Source organism: Lathamus discolor, chromosome Z (genome assembly GCF_037157495.1).
Source record: "Lathamus discolor isolate bLatDis1 chromosome Z, bLatDis1.hap1, whole genome shotgun sequence".
In the NCBI taxonomy this organism is placed as follows: Eukaryota; Metazoa; Chordata; class Aves; order Psittaciformes; family Psittacidae; genus Lathamus; species Lathamus discolor.
This window is the reverse complement of record NC_088909.1, coordinates 83,657,631-83,679,525: the sequence shown is the minus strand read 5'-3', so window position 1 is coordinate 83,679,525 and position 21,895 is coordinate 83,657,631. Positions and strand designations below refer to the sequence as shown.

General features: G+C 39.3%; 1 protein-coding gene across 2 annotated transcripts in view; it reads left to right on the top strand.

The window, feature by feature from the left end:
• The window catches only part of MRPS27 (mitochondrial ribosomal protein S27), a 53,290-nt gene that overhangs the window by 5,275 nt on the left and 26,120 nt on the right, over nucleotides 1-21,895 (top strand). Inside the window, exons 3-5 of one of the 2 annotated variants that reach the window (XM_065661926.1) lie at nucleotides 5,299-5,369; nucleotides 7,282-7,340; nucleotides 21,780-21,866. In XM_065661926.1, coding sequence (XP_065517998.1) covers nucleotides 5,299-5,369; nucleotides 7,282-7,340; nucleotides 21,780-21,866 — 217 coding nt within the window. The remainder of the gene's footprint in view (nucleotides 1-5,298; nucleotides 5,370-7,281; nucleotides 7,341-21,779; nucleotides 21,867-21,895) is intronic. The other variant, XM_065661927.1, reaches the window with a different exon arrangement.

The window sequence follows — 21,895 nt, the reverse complement described above, 5'->3', positions numbered from 1 at the left end:
AGGACTGATCATGCAGTATTTTTGGGCTGGAGGCACAGTCTAGTGGCCTGAGATGCATTTGAATCAGTCACCTCCAGATGAGAAAGGATGCTTATTTTGGCAACAGAAATCCACTGTAGAGGAAAATGTTGTGCAAGTGCTGGTACAATCCATGTTTGGCTTTCCCTGGGCCTGGCAAGACCCTTCATGACTGCTTGGCAAGTCTTCATGCTGCTCTGCTGATGATCTTGATCCAAAGCAGATGTCTGTTCCATGCTTTTCAAAGAACTACTTTGCATTTTCATTTTGTGCTCACAGAAAAGAGAAACCGAGTTAACACAGTGTCAGCTGTATTAGCATTTTCAAAGGGGAGACAGCCCTGCAGACGTCTGCTCTGTAGCTGTCAGTTGTGTGGTTGCACATATAATCTAGTGTGCTGTAGCTAGAGTGAATTCCTTGTGTGGAGGAGATGCTCTTTTATTTGCTTATATCAAACACTGTTTCAGAACTGTTATTCTGCAAAATTGTGTTGTAAGAATACCTTTAAAGGAAAAATAAATATTTTTGATTTGAAGTCGATTCCATTTCTTTGCTGCAGTGATGTGGTGCCATCCGAGACTTAAACTCATTTACTGCGTCCATGTAAGATATGCTTTATTCTATTCTCTGTAGTCTCAGTTTAGCATTCCAGGGATTACTATGTTTTGATGAACTTCAGTACTGAAAAAAGCATGGGAAAAAACAAGACTGTATTTTGTGTATAGAAGCACGTTTGTTCAAAAAGGCAGGAACTGAAAATGTGTTGATTTGGAGTTTACAAACTGCTAGAATTTAGAAACCTGTCTGGAAGTAATTAAGTGACAGTAACCATCTTGATGAGAAGAATATCAGTTATCAGAATACATGGGGATGGTGGAATCCGAGTAAGACAGTAAGTGGCTTTTTTTTTTTTTGTTAGAAAACCTCATGGTGCCCAGAATGGTTTATCTGCAACACCAGGTGGCAGTGCTGCCTTTAGAAACTTGAATAATTTCCATTCAAAGCCTTTTTTGGTACAAAACTGTAGTTGTTTCCAGAAGATGCTAGGGATATGGCAATAATGAGAAACATGGAGCATCTAAATTTGTAAGGCAAAATATTTGCCTCACCCTGCCTTTGTATTTTAATTGGGTATCTAAAATAAATCAGGGCTTTCATTTTACAGAAAGTGAAATGTTAGCCTTTGAGTTAAGATATTAGCTCTGCTCAGCATTCCCAGGACAAGTAAATTTTGCATCGTAGTTGTATCCACTTTCCTGTTGCTGTCTCATCTCTGGGTTTAAACCCTGGCTGGGGTGGACCACTTCTAAGAATAAGTGGGTAGCAACCTTATATGGTGGCCAAATGTGCCACTTGTCAACGTTGCTACATGCTGTGGGTAGGTGAACACTGCAGATCAAAATGAAACTGGATTGATCTCCTAGGTCACCAAACTGGTATTAGATGTCATAACCACTAACTTGGAAGGTGACAGTATTTTCCCAAACATTGTTCTGAATCACTGTGTTGAAGGCGGCAAGATGCTGAGTTTCTATGAACAAAAAAAAAAGTGAACATGAAATCTAAGTTACCAGTGCTATAGAGAAAACTGTGAAGTCATGTCCAGAAGTTAAATGACCTCATCTCAGGCTTATGGTTTGTTTTGTTAATTTCTTTAAATCCATGAGCTTTTGCAATATGTAGAAATTAAAGTTTTTAAAAAAATCATCTTGTAGAACTGTATTTTTAGGTAATGTGTATGAGAGGTTATATCTACTAGTGTCCTCTTTGGTAATGACTATCAAAGAAAAGCACTTGCAACATATATATAGTAGAATGTATGTAGAATTTTATTTTGGCCATTACAACATCTGTTTGGTTCATAGACCAATGTTAGTTCTCCAATTTTACTACCTACAGTGGCAGGAGACTTGAACATTCACATCCTTGCATTCTAGTACTTCTGTTGTGATGTTTTTAACTAAGAAGCAGCTTTCATCTTGATTATCGAGTGGCAACTTACGAAACAAGCATGGTTTACAGAAGGTGGCTGACTTATTTCAAATCATGAATATAAGAAAAAAATGATTTTAGGTGCTTTTCAGAGAAAACTGAAGATTGTTCAAATCTGGAAACTGCAACAGAAACAGCCATTTTTCTGGAAACAGACTTTCCCACTAGCTTGATTTGTCTTCTATTTAAGGTTTAATCAGCTTTCATGTTATTGTGAGTCTTATACTGGAGCTGATAGGTAAGTGCTTCATGTTGCTTTCCATGGTAAAGTTCTGATGGAGAGATGTAGCTTTGTAGACAGCATAAAAGGTCAGTCATTAAAATTCTGTATGTGAAAACTCTCCCAGAGGAGGCCTGTATATAAATAGCTAACAGTCCTGGGATTTTGCACTCATAGCATTCTATTAATTTGGTTTATGTTCTGCATAGGTACTTAGTGTTTCCTGAAATGGGCTCTTCGTCTTCATGAGCAGGTAAACAAAAGAAGGGCTAAGCTCAGGCACTGAGTATGTCACAAAGTGGTCTTAGGTACTGCCTTATAGTTTTCTAAGGAAAATGCATAACAAAATTAGGTCTGGAATAGATAAATAAACTCCCACCCTAAGTGATTGTCTATCACAGGTCCACATTGCTGTGTCATGAAACATAGCAGATTTCAGAGTGAATAATTTTTTCCCAGCTGTCTTGAAATGCAGAGGAAGAATGTTGGAGGACAGCAGGCTTACTATGTTTAGGCAAGGATTTAGCCAGTCCTTAGTTCCTGACAAGGTGACTTGACCACAGCATCCTTTTGGTGTAACTTCTAGCACTATTGAGAATGCCCCCATAATCTTTACCTGCGTGCTCCATCATTACATTTGTGAGTGCTGGACAGATGGGTAATACGGAGTCAAATACAGACACTTCTTTTAAGGGTGTTCCCACAGAAATTTCTTTACCATTAAAAAGGTTGATCCTCTGTTTTAGTTGTATAGCATGGCCTTGGTGGCCTATATCAGTTCAGCATCCTGTGTTGTATTTTTTAGGAGCTAGGACTTGCTCAGTAATTTTGCCTCAGATTTCCATTTGCTTCCATGGTCATGAAATACTTGCCTTCCTGTAGCCAGAGATAAATGCTTTTTTTGTGTTTTGAAGAACACCTTGAGGTGCCTCAGGAAGGAAGGTGTTACATAAACACAAAATACTGCTATGTGGTAGCAACATTGTACAGACTAAGAGCCAACTTTTATTCCAAATCAAGGCTCTGTTATTTTACTGGAGCAAAAATCTCTGCACGTTTTATAATTTGAGGGAATACCTACAAGGTCAGAATAGCATGGAATGCCATTTGTACTGTTAGAATTGTATACCCTGCAGTGTTCACTGGCAGTACAGGTGTGTTTTGTAACATGATGAGCAGTGATATCACTGTGTTTATGGACGGAGCAGATATGGGCTGCATCAGTTTGAGACATAGCATGTTACTGGTGCAGGGCTGATTCCAACCCCTGCCAACTTTACCAGGGTGGAAGGCTTGATTTGTTCTGATGTGGTGCTATAAGCTGTGCTTACCTCATGTTTCATTGACAGGTGTGGAGGTCAGATGAGCTTTTTGGAAAACAAATTGTAAAGTGAGCCAACCCATAAACTCTTGAAGGATGACCAATGGGACTAATGCCTGGATGGAAGGATGAGTAATGGGACTGAGATGTGTCAGGGGAGAGGCTGGTTTAGTAACAGTTGCAGTCTTGGGGTGCAAAGGATGAAGCAAGATGCTGATGATGCAGGGAGAATATGTTGGATTCCTGGTTCTGGAAGATGCAGAAGAATAGAGTGGTTGAAATCTCAAAATATTGTAGATAGGATATCATCAGTTTGTGTCCCATTGAAGAATCAAACGTAAAGAAGCTGACATTAATTGTACAATAAGCAGCTTACTCTTCCTGAGTTATCATTATTTTGCAGGAACACTACAAAACTAAAACTTCAAGTTAATTTAACTTCTAATTAAATTCATTAAATGCAATGGTTGGCTACCTGTTCAACAGTCAGAAGCTTGAAATTCTTAATATTGTCAAATCAATATTGTTACACAACCATGGGAGCGGAAAGCTCTGAAGTTAATAGAGTACAGGCACAGTGCCCAGTTTGATTAACAGGATTTCTTTGGATTGATGTTTGTGACTATAGTGCTTATCGGTATGGTACTGTTTGTTTCTGTGTTTCATTGTTTTACTGTAAAATAAAGGACAAATGCATGCCAGAAGCACTGTCCAGCAAATGCTAAGCTTGAAAGCAAGTGTTAATTTTAAGGACATCTGCTCAGGTATTTTTTGTGAATTATGTTAGTTATACTAAATTAATCCAACACATTATAGGGTAGTTTGCTTTCCCACCCTTCTTTTTAATAAGTTAAAATTACCATGTTGAGAATCTTTCCATATATATTATTTTCTGTTAAAGTATAAAGAATATATATGTATATATATAAAGTATAAACAATAATTACAGAATCATAGAATCATAGAATAGTTAGGGTTGGAAAGGACCTCAAGATCATCAATTTCCAACTCCCCCTGCCCTGGACAGGAATACCTCACACTAAACCATGTCACCCAAGGCTCTGTCCAGCCCGGCCTTGAACACCACCAAGGATGGAGCATTCACAGCTTCCTTGGGCAGCCCATTCCAGTGCCTCACCACCCTCACAGTTAAGAACTTCTTCCTTATATCCAATCTAAACTTCCCCTGTTTTAAGTTTTAACCCATTATCCCTTGTCTTATCACTACAGTCCCTAATGAAGAGTCCCTCTCCAGCATCCTTATAGGTCCCCTTCAGATACTTGAAGGCTGCTATGAGGTCTCCATGCAGCCTTCTCTTCTATAGGTTGAATAGCCCCAACTTTCTCAGCCTGTCTTCATACAGGAGGTGCTCCAGTCCCCTGATCATCCTCGTGGCCCTCCTCTGAACTTGTTCAAGCAGTTCCGTGTCCTTTTTATGTTGAGGAAACCAGAACTGTACACAATACTGCAAGTGGGGTGTCACGAGAGCAGAGCAGAGGGGCAGGATCACCTCCTTCGACCTGCTGGTCACGCTCCTTTTGATGCAGCCCAGAATACGGTTGGCTTTCTGGGCTGCAAGGGCACAATTGAAAGTATTGTTTTCATACAACATCAAAATGAGATGTTAACAAGGAACCGTAATTTGATTTCGTGGACAGAGGTTCTTTTCTACATCTACATGATGGGTCTGCCAGATTTTCCTATAATGCCAGTTGATTAAACATACTCTTTTTGTGTTTTCTGCAGCCAGCTTAGCCCACTTAATGGACAGAACCTATGAAAGAAAGCTACCTGTCAGCTCTTTGACAATAGCCCGGGTAAGGAAATAAATCCCAATCATAAAATAATGGAAATAACAGTGGAATGCTTATGCAGTCAAGTGAGCTGAGGGGAGATAAATCATGCCACCTCTTTTGGGAGCTCTGGGATGGTAAATGTCTTGTTACACTGTTAAATTGCTATGTAAAGCTGTTTTATTGTTACTTTGTACTTATTAGTACATGGACTGTAGGGTCTTCACCATAGATACAGGGTGGTTTTTTTTTTCTTAGTAAAATCAGGTCTCGCAGTTAAGGGGCTGTGTATTTCATTAATATACATTCCCTCTCGTTCTGTGGTTTCTGCCTTAGTGAGAGCTTTAACACCCCCTCTGGCACTTGATAAGGACCCAGGCTGCTAACGGACTGCAGTGAATTAGCACACTGCCTGTTTGCCTGCATCTTCCTCCACTTTCTGGCTCCTTTCAGAGTAAGGCAGAGGTGATACATTTTGCCTCTGTGGTTTTCTTTCCTTGCCTCAGGAGACTGAGGCAGGAATGCTGGTATGGGAGAAGAGAAGCCATTATTTTTATTGGAATTAGTAACCAACTCCATCCTCCGGATGCGTTAATCTGGGGAGGAGGAGTGAAGACAGAAATGTGAGGTGTGCTTTTAAGTTCTCTGTGTGAGTGTACTGAAGGAGGAGAATAAATATGTCACTTGTGTTATACAAAAAGTTGACTAAAATTTCAATCTTCAAAATTATCTGAAAAAGCTGCATTAGCACCTTGGTATACCTCAGTGCTACCACTAATTAGGATCATGGGCACCACTAACTGAGGTCACAGAATACTTTGTGCAGTTAAAAGCTCAAGCATTTATACAGATACATTCTTGATCACTGCTTCTGAGACAGCATCCATGCGGGTAATGGTTGTTCCTCTAACTTATGTTACTTAGTCAGCTTTATTCCTTTGCTTCATGTTCCTGCTTTGGGTTGATCACTCCCCTGAACATGTGGCATTTCCAGGTGATCAAATTTTCCAACACCTGGAGCTCACATCAGATTCTTATTTTCTAAAGTGTAAATCATGCAAACATACTATTGCCACATGCAAAAGATGAGACCTATATATACATCATGCAAGGAGCATGAAGAAACTGGAAGTGAGTACCAGTCAGTTGAAACTATTATTTTTAGCTTATGCTTAGAATAAAGAGAAGTACTGATCTTTAGAACATGTTGTTTATATATTCTGAGTTAAAGGTATTGTATTGGAAAGACTCCAGAGTGTTCACTCATGATTCACGGTTACCCTAAGACAAAGTCTGGTTAAAAACTTTGCTTTTATTTAAATAGTTCATAGCACTGGGAATTTTGGAAGATTGTCTAGCGTAGAAAACGTTTGAAATAAGAATAACATTGTGCTTTACAGCATGGGGTGTGATGTATTTTCTTATTGTTATTTATGTGTGTGGTGAAATACAAAATGCTGTTGCCCCTGTCCTTCAGAATTCATAGTATGAATAGACATAGCAGGCAAACTTTAGCGAAAAGATTACTTTTTAGTGAGAGAAGTAAGACGTGTTGAGACTCCCTCAAAAGTGGGGAAAAAAATTATCTCAATGTTCTCAAATTAAAGGATGCCAGTAAAGAGCAAAAAATTCACAGAGAAGCAACAAAAATACGAGGTACTAAGCTATATGGCCATTATGTTTACATGGTCTCCATGTTTTCAAGGGGTATAACTTTTCTTCAGGGTGAGGAATGGTGCCATCTCAGTTTAAAAAGGTTTGACTTAGAGCAGTCTAGAAGAAACCAGAGTAGGATCAGCCAAAGACTTGAAGATCTGCGGTACTGCCAGACACCTGAATGCTTTATGCATGTATTTTGTTTATTGAAGTGGTATTTCTTTCTAATATCCTTTGTGAGTGCTCTCTCTGAAGCTTTTATTTCTTATTTTTCAATCAGTTTGTTGACAACATTTCTTCACGAGAGGAAGTGGATCAAGCTGAATACTACCTTTACAAGTAAGCATCTTTTCCCCCCAACATGAACTTTGAGACATACAAGTAAATACCTTGAAATCTTGCAATTTTAAGACTCTGACCCTTTCCAGTTTACTGGCTTTAATTTCTCTTTTGCAAAGTATGTGCACCTACTTGTCTTATAACTCACAGGTAAGGGCCTTCTTGGTAACTTCTTTGTTATAGCTACCTCCGTTCAGGTCCTCTCTCATAGACTGCTGTCAAGCGTGTTGGTCTGAGCCACTGAACAGCTGAAATACCTCCAGCTATGATTTACAGTAGAGATTCTGAAAGATAAAAGAATTATGTTTGTTTACAATTTTTCCTTCTAATACTTTTTTTTTTGTCCTCTTAAGTCATTGTTTAACTAAATTGGCCAGATGCATATTTGCATGTTCAGGTGTAGGCCTCATGGCAGCTTGTTTCCTTAGAACGAACAGAAATGAGAATGGGCATGCTGTGGTCATGATCAAGTCAGCAGGGCTAAATGAAGTATATTCTTGGTTTTTATTCCCTTAGTACTTTATGTTCCCCAGACAAACTTGTATTGTTCACCTTCTGCATGGTTTGTTAGGGTTTTCTGCAACTCTTTTTGAGTTTATTGAAGTGTATTGGGTACCTTTTCTGCTAATGTCAGGTTGAGTGCTTGCTTGCTTCAGGTCAGTGCGTCTCAATATCTCCCTTAAGAGGACAGTAATTCTTGCTAATAACTAAAATAAATTAGTTCTCTTATGGCTGGTTGCACACACATTTTGAGAGCTAGGTTTTCCGGTGGAGAAAGTAACTCCTCCTGTCAAAGTGCATGAGAGAGCATCTTTACAAATATTGTTAGGTTGTTATTTCTAAATAATAATGATTGTTATTTTAATGAAGTTTACTGGATGACTGTTTTAATTATATATGCAGTTGTAAGGGATGACTGCATTACATGTCAGATCTCTGTGATTCTCTGGTATTACTGGGGCAGTATCTGAACATCAGAGAAGTCCAGTTTGCTAATACTAGCAATATCCTGTAATTGAAAAAATAAAATGAGGAAGAACTATCTCTCACAGAGAGAAGGTTAGTAGAGTTTTTGTCACAATTTCATTAGTGTTGTGAGAATCTATGCTCAGAATTCAGTTTTCCTTCCTGCAACAGGTAAGATGAAAATAGGAGAAAGTAAAGCAGTTCAAGGCAAGCCCTTGTTTTTGTTTTACAGATGTTCTTGAAAACAAGAGGTTCAGAGAGAGTGACAAAAAATTAGAATATAGAAAAAATTCCATAGTAAGAGGAAGAGAATAGAATGGGAATCTCTGGTATATATCATGTAAATATCCTCTCCACTCTTCACCTGTACCTCGGTTTAAAACACAGGGGCTTTATCCTTAAATCACATTCTAAAAGAGAGGTTTGCAGTTCAAAAATAATTACAGTTATTTACTCGTTCTCTAAGAAATAATTTTCCTGTGGCTGGTGAGAGCATAGTTATGTGTGCATCAAGCATGATCATTTGTAATTGATACAGATTTTAGTAGTCTGTGTGGAGAAAATAGAGAAGTACTGATGTGTCACATGGCTTGTCAGACATGCTTTCACTGACATTGTTCTTGTCTGTGTCCCTGTAATGCTGCTTTGTTTTGGTGTTGCAAACTGCTTAGTCTTTTAGTGATGTTAGCGTAAGTTTTCCAGGAGACTTCATTTCAACACGATCCATGAAACTATTCTCAAAATGCATTTGTATGCGGGTAGTGAAACAGTGTAAAGAGGTCTGTAAGTAATGTGAAAATGTAAAATCCCAATTATAACACCAGCTTCCCTTTCAAATGAAAATGTGTGCTAGCTTCAGGAAATTGGAGATGTGATTGGTATCCAAAATGCCCCTTCTTGTTGTTCTTTACATTTTGCACTTAGGCTGGAGTTCAAATGAAGGACATATTTATAAGATACCTCTTTGCAGCTGGGAGAATGTTTGACAGAGGGAAAGTTGTGCAAAAGTGTCCACTCCAAGTGATACAAAGAAGGTGGTAGAGAGGGAGAGTTAAGAAAAAAAGAAGCTTTGACAGGAAATCACTTTTTCTGGCTTAATGAGGAATAGTTTGAGAAACAGTTCAGAGCACAATTTTTGTACTATATGTAAGAAGAGTAAGCCTCTAAAAAAAGAGAAAGGCAGTATCAGCCAAAAGCTTTTTAATCTCTTTTAAGGTACAGAAATCCATTGTGAACAAATGGCATGTAAGTGGCCTGTAAGTTTGCTGTATGTGCATTTGCCTGAACATAAATAAGCAGAATGCTCCCAGAGTCCTGCATTTTTCCCCTTATAGAGGGAAAAATGCATATAGGGGAAAGATTCTGATGTCTCTCCCCAGTGTTGGCTGCCCGTGGCAATCTGAGGTGAAGCGTAATCAGTTCCAAAGCCCCATCAATTTTGGAAGATCTTCCTAACAAAAAAGGGCAAGCTGTGCCTGTGGGAAGAATCAGAGGGAAGTAAATGGCATTTATGTGCTCATGGTGTGAGGTTTTGCTGAAGATGGGAGTGCCAGAACTTGAAATTACAAGCTTTGTAGACTGGTGACTTTCCTTGTAGTATTTCAGGCAGAACATAGTTTCTGAAAGTAGTACTCTGGAGCATTACTATAATGCATTTAGAGTCCTGAAATACAATATATGTATTATATTTAGACCTGTTCTAACTTTACATTCTCTTAAAGCAGTGATCTCCTGCCATACTGTCTCCACAAAGAATCCTGAGCTGTCAAAAATAGCTGTGTAGAAACTACTTCCCTACATTGTGGAACATGTCAGTAAGATGATAAAGGCCATTTTGAGGCATGACATCATCTGCTTTCAGTGCTCCTCTTTTTGTTCTCTTCTGAATACCTCCCCCCCTCCGTTAACTGTCAGACTTAAAAAAAACCCTTTCATCTCCTAGGATACCAGCAGAAATTCTAATCAGAATGCATAGCTCTTTGAGCCAGATCAAAGACCTGCAGTTCGCCTTACTTTGTCCTGTCTCACTCACTGAGATGTCACTATTTCTCAAGTCAGGGTGTTTTTTGTATGATAGAAACATTAGCATAAGGGAGCAGGGTTTTGTGGTGAGGTAACTGCTGATTCTTTATGTGAATTTTATGCCAACAAAGATTTTCAATGTGCTTGAAAGCAACTGGGGAAGTTTTATGTTGTGATTCCTCAGGAGGATTTTTAATTGCATTAAACACGTGACCCGCTGTATAGAAAAAAGTGTGCACACTGTCTGTAAAATGTAATGTTTGTGTATCCATGTGCTCTGTAAATTCTTGCACAATCTACCTAGATTTTCTCATTGCCTTTCCTTGATTAATAATTGCTTTTTTTGAAATCTAGTTATTTCTGCAGATTTTAGGATTTATTACCTGGGATCAGTACTTGATTATAATCACAAAATGGGACAATAGCAAACTCCTAGAAGATACTCTTAGATGTGATGTTTTATCTTTCATGGTAGTAAGTTGCAGTTTTGAGGCCTGATTTCAGACATGAAATCATTTTGGGACTACAGTGGTCTCCATATATATGAATTTGTGCTTGTTCGTTTCCATGCCAGTGTATTAGTAGTTAGTCTAACATCACATGCAAGATAAGTTTCACCTGCGCTGCCTGTATCTGCATGTCTGTTCTGTGGACGCAGAAGTTAGAGGTTTTGGTACTTTCATGCCAGTCAAGCAGTTAGGTGTCTGAAAATGTTCAGTTACTCTGAAGTATTGCTTGTAATAAATGATACTAATAATAATAAAAAAATGCTTCTGAAATATACTTTGCATGGCATTCATTACTAATACGATGTTTTGGTTTTGTACATAAATCTTCAGGGTGTGATGAATACCATTGAACTGTTTCAGCGCAAACAGAAAAAGGAGAAAAGACTTAGATACAATTCTGCAACATATTTAGTTCTTCCTTTGACATGTTTTCCTTGTCCTAAGACTGTAGCTAATGTAGACTTTGTCAGTTAGTTCATCAGGTATGGGCTTTCAGTCCTTCCAGAGAAATATGGGGGGTGGGGGGGAGGAGGGAGGGAAGTGTAAAAACATGTAAGTCTGAAATATCTGCCTATTTTTCAAGTTATGTAGCAGTTATATTTTGAAATGAAATTGAGAAGTGGTGGAAGCATCTGAGAGAATGCTTTCCCTTTGTATCCAGAAGGGTATGTTTTGCCAGTTCGAACACCTGCCTCAGCTGAGCAATCCAAAATAACTTCATTTGCAAAAGAATCTGTGCTGCTCTTTGTCAGACTGGGAGACACAAGGAAGGGAAGCACCAGGTAGATTTTTACCTCGTTAGAACGTTCTAGTAATTTGCTTGTGAGTGACAGAAATACCTGTGTTTATTGTTATTCCATTATGGAGACCAGTGTGTGATGTGGCTTCATGGGAAGAGCCGTTGGTCACTTTCAAAGCCAGTGCTGTCAGATGGAAGCTTTATGGTCTGAGAGATACCACTGCACTTCTGGCTCAAGCATTCACTAATTTCTGCACAAAGGGGCACATGAGCTTTCTCTCCCTGTCATCTTTCACAGTTTCTCTGTTGTCATTATCCATGATTTGTCAGTCTGAGCCATAGGAATCTAGCAACTACATTTCAGAACCCAGAGCCCAGTTTCAGCAAGCCTGATTCGGTAGCCACATCTCATTCAAGTAGGTGTGCTCAATGTAACTGTGCTGTAAAGTAGCGGAGAACCATCCGTAAAGGTGTAACACTGAAAAGCTTTCAAAAAGATGTTTTCCTGTAGCACAGGCCTTTTCAGTCATCTGCTTTTCATAATTCATCTGTTCTTATGCTTTTCTTATGCTTTATGTTCTTAAAGCTTTCCTTTAAGCTTGGCAGAAACTGGACAAGAATTTTCTAGGCACTGAATATAAAAGCAGAAGTAAGAAAGCTTTACTTCAACACTAGTTTTCTTTTTTTTTCATGTTTTCAGAACTCAAAGGATAAGCATTTGGATTTTAAAAAGTTTTCTAAGTAAGACAAAGGGAAAAGAAGGATTCTTCTACAAACAGAATACATATATGAACCTTAGCCCTCTCTTTCCCTCCAGCGTTTCTGGAGTAGTTAGAAAGATAAAGCCAGGCAGATTTAGAAATGGAAGGAAGTGAACCATGTAGACACATTTTTTCACTGGGAGAAATGCTTTCATTACTATTCTTGCTAGAAAAGAATATTAGCAGAATTTTCATAGATTTCAATCAGCATCTTTCTTGTCAACAGCTCAAAGCATTCTATCTAGTAGACAGTGTTGGAAATAGCTTTAAGTATGTTGTGAGCAGTAAATATGTGGGACCAGATCTTGAATGTTGCATGCATTACATGTTGAAGGCGAAAAAAGAGTTCTGTATCAGAATTTGACTGCTGCTTATCTCAGAGGTCAGTTTCACTATATCCAGTAGCATTCTAGAGGTTGTTTTGTAAATTCCTGCACCGCCAATAAGCTTGTCTATAGGCAGATGTTGAATTATGTTTTAGAAAAATCTAGACAGAGGTTAAATTGCAGCCAAAAATGTAGAGAGAGATAGGTTCATATTAATACAAATGACCAGGACAGAGTAAAACCTTTTATAAGCTTCAGAGTTTAAAACACAAACATATGCAGAGATTTATTCCTTGGCTAGCTTTGATGACTAATAATTGTAAAGATAAACTTGAGAATTAACACCATCCAGCTTCACCTGAAAGGAACTTCAACTTCCTTTACCACCCCTGAGCAGTAATGGCAGCCAGAGCCAGCAGCAGCTCCAAACCCATGTGAACAGAAAAAAAAAAAGGAATATGAAGTTATTATTTCTCTTGAGTTCTCTCTGTTACAGCTTTCTTAAGTCATGTTAAACAGTGTAGCAATCTTTTCCCTCTAAGTAATGTTGAAGATGGCAACTAGTAGGATAAAATCTGAATTAGACTTACAATCACACCCAGAGCCGTCGTGATCATAGAATCATAAAATAGTTAGGGTTGGAAAGGACCTTAAGATCATACAGTTCCAACCCCCCTGCCATGGGCAGGGATAGCTCACTCATAACTTCTTCCTTATATCCAGTCTAAACTTCCCCTGTTTTAAGTTTTAACCCATTACCCCTTGTCCTGTCATTACAGTCCCTCATGAAAGGTCCCTCTCCAGCATCCTTATAGGTCCCCTTCAGATACTGGAAGGCTGCTATGAGGTCTCCATGCAGCCTTCTCTTCTCCAGGCTGAACAGCCCCAACTTTCTCAGCCTGTCTTCATATAGCAGGTGCTCCAGCCCCTGATCATCCTTGTGGCCTCCTCTGGACTTGTTCCAGCAGTTCCATGTCCTTTCTATATTGAGGACACCAGAACTGCACACAGTACTCTCAAGTCAGATTTCAACAAAAGCAGAGCAGAGTATTGGGGCAGGATCACCTCCCTGGGGAGGTCACTCTCCTTTTGATGCAGCCCAGGATACTTTTGGCTTTCTGGGCTGCGAGCACACACTGCAGCCAGCTCATGTTCATTTTCTCATCGACCAACACCCCCCAAGTCCTTCTCCGCAGGGCTGCTCTGAATCTCTTCTCTGCCCAACCTGTAGCTGTGCCCGAGATTTCTCTGACCCAGGTGTAGGACCTTGCACTTGGCATGGTTGAACTTCATAAGGTTGGCATCAGCCCACCTCTCAAGCGTGTCAGGGTCCCTCTGGATGGCATCCCTTCCCTCCAGTGTATCAACCAAACCACACAGCTTGGTGTCATCGGCAAACTTGCTGAGGGCGCACTCCACCCCACTGTCCATGTCACCGACAAAGATGTTGAACAAGACCGGTCCCAACACAGATTCCTGAGGGACAGCACTCATTACTGGTCTGCAGCTGGACACTGAGCCATTGACCACAACTCTTTGTGTGCGGCTATCCAGCCAGTTCTTTATCCACTGAGTGGTCCACCTATTAAATTGATGTCTCTCCAATTTAGAGACAAGGATGTTGTGTGGGACAGTGTCGAATGCTTTGCACAAGTCCAAGATGACGTCAGCTGCTCTACCCCTGTCCAACAGTTCTGTAGCCCCATCATAGAAGGCCACCAAATTGGTCAGGCAGGATTTCCCCTTAGTGAAGCCATGCTGGCTGTCACCAAGCACCTTGTTGTTTTTCATGTGCCTTAGCATGCCTTCCAGGAGAATGTGCTCCAAGATTTTGCCAGGCACAGAGGTGAGACTGACTGCTCTGTAATTCCCCGGGTCTTCCATTTTCCCCTTCTTGAAAATGGGGGTTATATTTCCCTTTTTCCAGTCATTGGGAACTTCACCTGACTGCCATGATTTTTGAAATATAATGGACAGTGGTTTAGCAACTTCATTCTCCAGCTCCTTCAGGATCCGTGGATGGATTTCATCAGGTCCCGTGGATGGATTTCATCAGGTCCCATGGACTTGTGCACATTCAGGTTCTTAAGATGGTCTTGAACCAGATCCTCTCCTACAGTCGGCCCAAGGTCTTCATTCTCACAGTCCCTGTGTTTGCCTTCCAAGACTTGGGTGGTGTAGTCAGAGCATTTGCCAGTGAAGACTGAGGCAGAGAAGTCATTAAGAGCCTCAGCCTTCTCCAAATCCTGTGTAGCCAGTTCTCCTGTTTCCTTCCAGAGAGGGCCCACATTGTCCCCAGTCTGTCTTTTATTTGCAGTGTACTTATAGAATCCCTTTCTGTTATCTTTCACATCCCTAGCGAAGTTTAATTCTAACTGTGCCTTAGCTTTCCTAACCTGGTCCCTAGCTTCCTGGACAACATCCCTGTATTCTTGCCAGGCCGCCTGTCCTTGCTTCCACCTTTTATAAGCCTCTTTGTTTTCCTCGAAGTTTCCTCCTTATCCACCCAAAGAGGTCTCCTGGCCTTCCTCCTTCTTCGCGATATGGTAACTTTGTGCTTAGTGTGTCTCAATCTTAGTCATTCCTATATGGTGCAGGTGTTTATTCTTTTCTATATCTAAATAAATACGGCAGAAAAATAACAATGAATCACATTGTTAAGGAATAATCTTGACATGCTCTAAAGGATGCTGTCTTACTACAGATAGTTTGTTTAGAATTAGAATTACTTGAATTGTTGAATTTGATCTCAGCTTAAATCAGCAAGCAAGAAACCTTAATTCAAATAAAAGAGTTCAACCATGTTTCATGTTTAGAATTGTATTATCTTTCTGAACAAAGCCTTATTGTTGTTTTCTGGTAACCCTTTAAACCATTTTGATTTTATTTGGAATTATTTGGAATTATGATTTGGAATTATTCTACTAAATTTGAAACCATTTTTTACTGATCAAGGAGGCAGTCTTGTGTGGATACTAGCAAGGTTAACAGGTATTTAGAGGTTTAATTTATGTATTTGATTATCATTAAAAAAAGTAAGAAGTGTTTACCAGGGTGCTGTATTTCACTGGTTGGGACAGCTCTCTTGAGAAAGAAACTTGAATGAAAGTATTACTTTTTCTGCAAATGTAGATATTTTAATAACTATGTAAACATCATTTATATTAGATACAATATGGAAAGCATCAGAACATGTTTTGCATTTAAAATTTAAAAACTGCATAAAGTCTTGTTTTTATTTGTTGAAATTAACAGATTCTCAGGATGTCAGGATTTTATTATTTGTAGGTGCCATTTTTTATTTCTTTTTTATTTAAAAGATGTAAGTATGCACCCTTGCTGGTTTTGGTCACAAGTTACTCAATAGTGAGTTGAACTAACCATAACATAGGAGAATAAGGAATATATTGTGATTGCAGCTGTAGAAGGGGCAACAGTGATTCAAAATTCTGGTTTTAGTTGCTCAGCTAGTAACTTTATCTAGTCTGTGGCATTGTATCCTGCTAGTAAAATTAGCTGTAAAATACATGTTTCTTAAGGGGGGGGGGGGGAAGTATGTAATACAAATTTTTTAATTTAGCTTTACGTTTTTGTGTTGGTTTTTGTTTTTTTTTTTTTTTTGTGAGTTTATTTCAAATAGCAATTCTTAATTTTTTTGTTAGCTTTAACTTACTGAAGTTAAAGCTGAGTCACGCTGCTGAGTAGCACAGGATTGTGGTATAAGCAAAAGTGTAGGTAGCCATTCAAATGAAAATATTAGGTCATTTGAACTTCATCTATCTTCACACATCATGTATAATTAACAAAATAGGCTAAAAATGGGGAAGCATTTATTCTATGTTTTGCGAAATAAAGGTTTTTGAGCTATTGCAACCAGCATGTATTTAAAATGCTCAGCAGTTTAAATGTCCTAAGACAGGGGAATAAATAAAGTCAAAAGGCTTACAGATCAGGCAGAAAGATTCTTAGGAATTGTAAAGATATCACAGTGGTTTTGAGTATTTTCCTGTAATTAGTAGTAAAAGAGATTTGTAAGATAAGTTACGGTGCTGATTTGTTGCCATTAGCCATAGTTTTCTGTGGTATCAATCAGGCTGCTCATGGCTGCATCAAAAAGAGCATGACCAACAGGTCGAGGGAGGTGGTCCTGCCCCTCTAATCTGCTATCATGACACCCTACTTGGAGTATTGTGTGCAGTTCTGGTGTCCTCAACATAAGGACATGGAGCAGGTGGAGGAGGAGTCCAGAGGAGGGCCACGAGGATGATCAGGGGGCTGGAGCACCTGCTATATGAAGACAGGCTGAGAAAATTTGGGCTGTTCAGCCTGGAGAAGAGAAGGCTGCGTGGAGACCTCATAGCAGCCTTCCAGTGTCTGAAGGGGCTATAGGGATGCTGGGGAGGGACTCTTCATCAGGAACTGTAGGAATAAGACAAGGGTAAGGGGTTTAAACAGGGGAACGTCAGGTTAGATATAAGGAAGAGAAGTTCTTTACTGTGAGGGTGGTGAGGCACTGGAACAGGCTGCCCAAGTGGCAAACACTCTATCGCTGGCAGTGTTCAAGGCCAGGTTGCACAGAGCCTTGAGCAGCCTGGTCTAGGGTGAGACCTCCCTGCCCATGGCAGGAGGGTTGGAACTAGATGCATCTTAAGGTCCTTTCCAGTCCTAGCTATTCTATGATTCTATGATTCTAACATGGTTTTGACTTTGTCAGTTTTATTCTGGAAAAATGTAAGTTAGGAGCTGGAGGAGAAATACATGCATTAAGTGGTCTTGGCTCTCTGGTGTTCTGATACTGGGTATTAGAATTGTGTAGCCTGTCACAACTGCTGTCTTGATAATACATATTGGGTTGAATGGACATGTTGTAAAGCTGATCTACGTACCTGAGTTCACTCAGAATTTTATGTTTTAATTGTTTTATTTGTAACTAAAAGTGATGCTTGTAAGAAAGTGGGATTGGAGATCCGTTAAGAATGTGAAAAAATGTTTTGAAACATTCCATGCCATATTACACTGTAGGTTAGCCTGAAGGGGATTGGTATCTATCTGTCCATATATAGATTTTTTTTTTCTTCATTTTTTTTTTCTTTGCAATGTTTGAATTAAAGTTTCTCCGGGAGACTGTTACGAATGCTATTAATACCTATACAGGCAGTTTTATGACACTGCTCTACCATGGAAACAGTATCAGCTCTTGCAGGGTGCATGGAAGCAGAGCTGGAACCAAGGCATCTCTGTTGACATTCCATTACATGAGAAATCCTGTTCTGCACCACCTTTATTAAGATTGTCAGTATGGTTGAATGATGACAAGTCGTGTAAATTTTATAATGTAGACTGATGGACAAAAGGAGAAAGGCACTAAAATATTTTTTCCTGTGTTAACTCATATGAGATACAAGGTTCATGTGCTTTTTCAGTGAGAACTTCCCCTGATTTTACTCTGTAAAAGGAAAAATATGTATGATCTTAACTTTAAACAAATCATTGTTGTCTATAAGCTTGCTGTGTTCCACAGTATGTGTAAGATGGATACAGTCTGATGAAGCATGTAAAAAAGGCCTACATGATCTTACTGAACTGGTGCTTTCTTGGTAACAGTGAAGATGTTCCACTTACTAATAGAATCCAGCAGAGTGTATGTTGCATTTGTGAGTAACTGTGGTTGTATTGCATGTTGCTGCATAGTTATGTAGTAACAGGTAGCAGATGTGCAGGTTCCAGAAAGTGAAAGTCTTTGGAAATGGAAAAAACATAATGACCACAGTAAGGGATGAAATAATGCATCACAGGTATGATCTTTTTTGTTCTGTTATACTCCATTATAGACAAAATGGTTCTCAACAAAATTGAAATTACCGTGACAGGGACAAGAGAGACTTACTTTAGCATACATCTGTCTTTAGCTTTTAAATGATGGGGAATGTTAGTTTTCAAATAGTTGGCTTCTTTTATTTACAGAAGTGGATGTTTATGCTTCTGTAGGACTTTAAATGTTGGGCCAACAACCAGTTATCGAGACATTGAGAAGATACCTTGATGATACCCATCAGGCTGTAGATTTCTTTTTGCCCCCAGTAATAAAAAAAAATTAAAAGCCAGCTTCCATTGCTTGATTCCTTCTGGTGGTTCATTTTTTCTAAATACTCCCATGTTCTTCAGAAATACCCAGAAACATTGGAGAACAGAACAAAAATGAAAATAAGCAGGTATGTTTATTCAGCTTCTGTGGCTGATTATTTCTACATATACATTCATGCCTGTGAAAAAGTGTTTCCCTCCCTAAGGGGAGAAGAAGCTCATATTGCAAACAGACCCACAAAACAATGCTTTGCTGTAACTAAATAGAGGTTCTGATAAGTAAAGGTCATAGTTTAACATTTTCCTGGAGTGATTTCTGAGATTATTACTCTCTCTGTTTTCCAGAAATGGAAAATAAAAGTGCAAATTTCTGAATGTAAGATGTCCAGTAGCAAAGTGAAAAAAATGGTTCTTCAGGTCACCTACTTTTTGAGTTTTGGTTAGGGTTTTTTCCTTTGTTTATTTTAATGCTGCTTTAGTGAGCTATTTTTAAAGCTGCATGACTGCATGCTCCAGGTAACATACCTATACTGTCTGCTGCGATGAGGCCAGCTGCATCTTCAGTGCTTCTCTGTACAAAGCACTCTCATCACTCTGCTCAGCTACCTGTGACTGTTCTGGCAGAGTCCCTGTTACCTCTTTTTCTGCATTTGTCCTTTACTTGGTGAATCTTTGATTCCTCAGTAGAATAATCTCTTCCTTGCCTTTTTTTTTTTTCTCCTTTTTTTTTTTTTTATTTTATTTATTTTTTGCATCCCCATATGTATTTCCTAAAATTCTGGTGTGTCTCCTTTCCCTGAAGGAGAACGCCCCCAGGCTTTTTAGCTGCCTCTCTGTCTCCCCTTTGCTACAATCAGTTTAAAACCCTGAAGGGCTTTGTTAAACGTGGAGTTGGTAATTTCAGGAGTTAACTGCAGCAGCTCTCAGCAATTGGTTTCTGTGTTCAGCACCCTGACCGATTTTGTGGGATAGTGGGCTGCATATCCTTAAAAGTTGCTGGAGTTGTCCTAACTTCCCAGACTTACTCTAGTTAATGATCCATGAATATGCATGATGTGCCAGGTCCTCATTAGATTGGGCAGGTCCCTGGGTGCTGGGGAGCCGTGTGTTGTCTCTTTGGATCAGGTGAGGATTTGACCCAGGATCTAGTTTAGGGAGCACTTAAACAGCCAACAAAGAATGCTTTCTTGGGTTTGCTGTTAAAATTGGAGCAGCTGGTAGAAACTCGTTTTCTCAGCTGTAAATGTAGACACAATAAACATTCCTTCTTTCTCTTGCTGAAAAATTAGTGTGGATTTTGATGAGTCCCCCCCCTTCACTGTGGAGCTTGTCAAGCTGAAAGCACACGGATTTTGGCAACTGTTGGCAAGCATATTTGCAGTTTTATGAGTAGTATCTTTTTCCAAGAATTGGGGTGGATGTAAAGCTGGCTTAAATCTCTAAAGTCAACTTTATGATCATCCTCTTTAAATTGTCATTTATTTAATTCTCATCTCTCCTCTTTCACTACTGTTTTCATTTAACAAAAGGGAAAAATACTCTGTTCTTTAGCCTAATCACCTGCTTTCTACTTAGTTCCATTAGGGAGTGAGCAGATCAGGGCTGAATCCAATGGCAGCAGACACATGGGAGTAAAATGACAACCCATCTTCCTGCCTTGCCTACAATGCCTGTGCCAAAGCTTTAGTTATTCGACTGTTCTTATCTCAGCCTGTGGGGTTTACATTCTTTTGATTCTCCTCCCAGTTCTGCCCAGAGGAAAGAAAAGGAGGGACGAGAGAATGGCTGCATGGTGCTGAGTTACTGGCTGGGGTTAAACCAGGACAAACCTGAACTGTGCCAATCCAGTTTTTGAAGTGTTTGAAAGCAATTGTAAAGTTTGGTTCTTCCCTTGCTAAAGTTGACACCTGGGATCCATTCAATATTTGTATTCCCACAGCAGTCTCTTTCTAGCACCTCCTTTTTGCTTAGGTTGCATGTGGTGTGAAACCCAACAAATATGCAGAATAAACTGTTTGGCTCTTGTGCTTCTCTATTGCAGCCTTTGATACTCAAGACAGAGGAATCCATGGCTTGTAATGTGTGCAAGTTCAACTGTGATCAAGCCAAAAAGTGTCAGGGTTACGTCAGTGGGTGTAATATTACAGTAGTTTGAAGCTAGCGTGTGATGTATTTCTGGGAGATATTTTATGAAGCATAAAGAATTTGAGTGGAATAAATAGAAAATGCAACCCTGTTACAGTGCAGACTCTAGCTCTTATGAATTAGGTCTCTGACAAAATTATGTTAATTTTGTCTCAGGTTAAATTTAGGCTGTACATTGGGTACTGCTAAAGGTTGGTGTTCGCAAATACTGTAATAGCAATGTCTAGTTACAAGCTGTTTTTTTTTCCCCTGCCCTTAAAATAATAAATCATTATTGGCTTTTGTGGACAGCAGTTTTATGCATAGCCATAAAGTGTTCCTTTTTAACATTTAAGGGGGTTATTGTCATAGTTTAAGTTTAGTGCTAGAAGCAGATCTCTTAAATGTTAGGCCTAAGTCCCATTCAGTTCCCTCTGACACCAAATGACAGTAAAACTTGGAGTCACTGTCTTCTCAGCTTGAAAACCCTTTGTGCTACATCTCTGTTCAGCTTATTTAATAGTTACTGGAAAGCAGGCTTCCCTGTGGCATCGCTGCAAAAGTTGATGGCTAAGATGGAGGTTTTGTAAAACATCTGTAGTCATTTATTTTTAAAAATGAAACATCTAACTAGCTTTGAAGCAATTTATTCCCTAAAATCACATAAATTTACAGACATCCATGTTGAAGAAAGCCTGTTGATGCAAGTACTCTTTGGTACCTAGCAGGTTTTAAACTTCCAAATATGCAGGTAGTAGGGACTAGCTTTCCCCTAGAAACTGTCTTTCTGGCAGCCTTCAGCAGGGGATTGTTCTCACTCTGCAAAGTGAACCAGGTACAAAGGTGATTTCAGCCATTATGGATTACAGATGGTCTTTCACAAATGTTTCTTTTTTATGTTGAAATAGGAATGCAGTCATTAACTTGAGTACCGGCTTTCAGACAGGTGGAGGATTAGCTGAAGTAATGGTGAGCATAACTGGACTAGTAAAATGGTAACAATCAAATCAGTACTTTACTTATA